This window comes from Benincasa hispida, chromosome 6 (assembly GCF_027475165.1).
Source record: "Benincasa hispida cultivar pf3 chromosome 6, pf3_genome.v1.1, whole genome shotgun sequence".
NCBI lineage: Eukaryota > Viridiplantae > Streptophyta > Magnoliopsida > Cucurbitales > Cucurbitaceae > Benincasa > Benincasa hispida.
The window spans coordinates 51,911,521-51,914,890 of NC_143483.1; the positions used below are offsets into that span (position 1 = coordinate 51,911,521).

General features: G+C 35.0%; 1 protein-coding gene across 1 annotated transcript; it reads left to right on the forward strand.

Moving 5' to 3' along the window:
• Nucleotides 1–1,067: 1,067 nt before the first annotated feature.
• On the forward strand, nucleotides 1,068–2,864 carry LOC120080436 (uncharacterized). Its single transcript, XM_090314925.1, has one exon. It carries the CDS (start codon nucleotides 1,659–1,661, stop codon nucleotides 2,556–2,558), a length of 900 nt encoding a protein of 299 aa, XP_090171051.1. The 5' UTR covers nucleotides 1,068–1,658; the 3' UTR covers nucleotides 2,559–2,864.
• The last annotated feature ends 506 nt before the right edge of the window (nucleotides 2,865–3,370 follow it).

Below are 3,370 nucleotides of genomic sequence, written 5' to 3' on the forward strand. Positions count from 1 at the left end.
ACTCGAACGTTGATGAACAAAAGATCAAAAGTTTGAACGTTTACGAATCAAAATAGGATTAAAAAAAATAATTTAATTGTCTTTTTATTAGTTTATAGGATAAGATTTGATAATAGTGGAAGTGATTTTACATAACATAGGATATATAGAAAGAAAGGTAAGGGAATTTGCAACCTTGAACGTCTCTTTCTTTGTGTCTGTCTCAAAGGAAAAAAAGAAAAAGAAAAAGAAAAAGAAAAAAAAAGGGTTTCTTCATATCATGTGGATATGCCAGCTAAAAGGAAGGCTTTAGAGAGAGAGAGAAAAAAAACAATCCATGAGAGAGAAACTCATTTCTTTTACTTTTTTACCCCACAGTGCCAGTAGACTGGTCTCCAATAGACCAACATTTTTTTGACCTCCATTGTAATTATACTCTCTTTTCTTTTCTTTCCTCTTCTTCGGGTCGACATTGACGATTGAGTCTCCCGTTGTCCGAAGGTTTTGTTATTTTCCTACTAGTTTCCTTCTACGAAAGACCTATTTATGCTATGTCGTAAAAATAAAGATTTAAATTAGTAAGACTTCTTTAGATAACTATTTAGTTTTAAATTTTATATTTTTTAAAGTTAAATCTATAAACATCATTTTTTTCATATAATTTTAGTTTTTATAACATAGTGTTTTTAAAAAGATTGAATTAGTTAATTGTATTAGGTCTTAAAATAAACAAAAAAAATATTGACTAAATTGTTATAAAACTGAAAATATATAGATTAAATTGTTAAAAGTATAAAAACTAAATTACTACTTTGATGAAAGTTTCATGACCAAAAATTATTAATGGTTCACACCACTCTAGAAAAGGGACAATTTAGAAAGATTAAGTAAATCATAAAGCACTATAATGGGAAGGGAAAAAAAAACTATTCTGACCAAATTAAGGGACTACATTACAATAGCAATTTAATGTAAAAAGAAAAAAAAAACTATTGATTCAATATTGAGTATTTTCTGGGTGCTAAAGTGAGTGTAAGGTACTATTTACCGTTAAATTTAACCCCTTTGATTTGTACTCAGATTATTCCTTGTTCGTTCACTCCATTTTTTTGGCGCTTTTCCCCTTTTTTCTTCTTCTTTCTCCTTCTTTTTCTTTTGTTGATTTGTCTGAAGAAGAAGGAGGTGTGTTAATGTGTATTAGAGATTGACAGTGAAGCGAGTCTACTTTTTCTTTGTCTGCTTCTCTTCTCTGTCGCTTTTTCTTCATTATTTTTTACATCCCACATTCCGCAATTTTGTCTTTAATTTCAAACGTAACCCCCCAATTTCCCCATTCGTTATCGCTTGTTTGCTTTAAAGCAAAATCCATCCTCTTCAACCTCTAATCTCCGTGGGTTTTTGCTTAGACCCTTTTGAAATCCTTCCATTTCACCATGGCGGACGAACCCCAACTAGCAGATTTTCAAGCTTTTCTCTCAGATGGGGTTTCGTTTTCTTCAGTTTTCTTTCTGATTTGTTCGTTCGGGAGTGGATTTTGAAGCATTTCTGAGATGGGTTTTGTTGTTTGTCTTTGATCATCGCTGATTTAAACCCATTTGCCTTCTCTCTGTCTCACATTCCTCTGTTGCTTCTCTTTCTATTTTCTTAGTCGTTTTAGTTTGAAGCTCCTAACTCGGAAAATGAGGGATTTCCCATCTTGTTTTGGAGAAAATGGTGTACAAGTTGCTGATTTCTCTTCTTCAAATAATGGTAAGACTGCTCAAAACCTTGTCACTTGTGTTTATCAATGTCGATTACGAGGGCGTTCTTGTCTGATTAGTGTTACTTGGAGTAAAAATCTGATGGGTCAAGGGCTAAGTGTTGGCATTGATGATTCTTCAAATCATTGTCTCTGTAAGGTTGATATTAAGCCATGGTTGTTCTCTAAAAGAAGAGGGTCTAAAAGTTTAGAAGCTTATTCTTGTAAAATTGACATTTATTGGGACCTTTCTTCTGCAAAATTTGTATCTGGGCCTGAACCTCTGGAGGGTTATTATGTGGGAATTGTAGTGGATAAGCAAATGGTTCTTCTTCTTGGGGATTTAAGAAAAGAAGCTTTCAAAAAGTCCAATTCCTCCCCTGTGCCTTCTTCTGCTGTCTTCATTTCCAAGAAGGAGCACATTTTTGGGAAGAAGGTATTCTGTTCCAAAGCTCAGTTTTGTGACAATGGTCAGATTCATGATATTGCTATCGAGTGTGATACAAATGGCATCAGCGAACCGTGCCTGATTCTACGAGTCGATTCGAAGATGGTGTTGCAGGTGAAGAGGCTGCAATGGAAGTTCCGAGGGAATCACACCATCTTGGTTGAAGGGCTTGCAGTGGAAGTGTTTTGGGATGTTCATAGTTGGCTGTTTAGTTCATCACCAGGAAATGCTGTTTTTATGTTCAAAACATGTTTGTCTGCTGAAAAGTTGTGGGGAAATCAACCAGTTTGTGATCCTAATGCCTTGTCCTGGTCTTTCTCTCAGAGATTTTCAGACAGCAAATCACAAGGTCTTGGTTTCTCACTGATGTTATATGCCTGGAAGAATGAATAGAGTGGTTTGCAGATTATTCTTTTCTAATTTTTAACAAGAAAAAGAAACTCTTAGCGAGTGAGAGATTTTTATTATCCCTTTCCGCTTCGAATACATTCAATCCGATAAATGATCGTCAATTGTCTCCTCTTCCCTTTTCCCACCTTCTTGAGTAAACTGAGGCATTTGATTATATGAGAGAGGATTTTGTTATAGTTGGTTGTACATTCTTTCATCCAGTGTTTTATGCTTTGTTTGAACTTTATATTATTGTTGTCAAGTACATATCTAATATATGATCACTTATTTTAGCTTCTTGCTATTGAATTTGATCTTCCCAAATCATTACTTCTTAGATTTTCTCGGTCGATATAACCCAAGTCCCCCTTGATCACTCATAAACTTTGTTTCCACAGTTGAAATTTTAGAAAAGGAAAACAACCAGCTTCAACATTCAACTTTCTGTGCTAACATCGTTTGCTTTGCTGCTTTCAACGATTTCTTGGGCTTTTTCTTTTCTTTCTTTTGTTGTAGGAGCTTCTGCTGGCGCAGATAAGCAAGGACTTGCAGTTTGGTTAGTCATGCCAACTGTTGTAATTTATGCTTGCTTGTTCAGTGTGTTTAGGTTCACAACTTTTATAGCCATGGATGACCTCCAGAAATCCATGATTTTGTTGAAAGGTTGTACTTTCTCTGGAAAGTCCATCACCACACAAATCATCACATCGAATACGGTTTTTCGTGGATTGCTCGATGTAACTTTCTATAACTTTAGACTTGATCCTTTTGCCAGTTCTTTGGGTTCTCTTCGTCCACAAGTCTCAGGTAAGGCT

Coding starts and splice junctions, on each gene's coding strand:
- LOC120080436 (XM_090314925.1), top strand. CDS start 1,659: ATGAGGGATTTCCCATCTTGTTTTGGAGAAAATGGTGTACAAGTTGCT.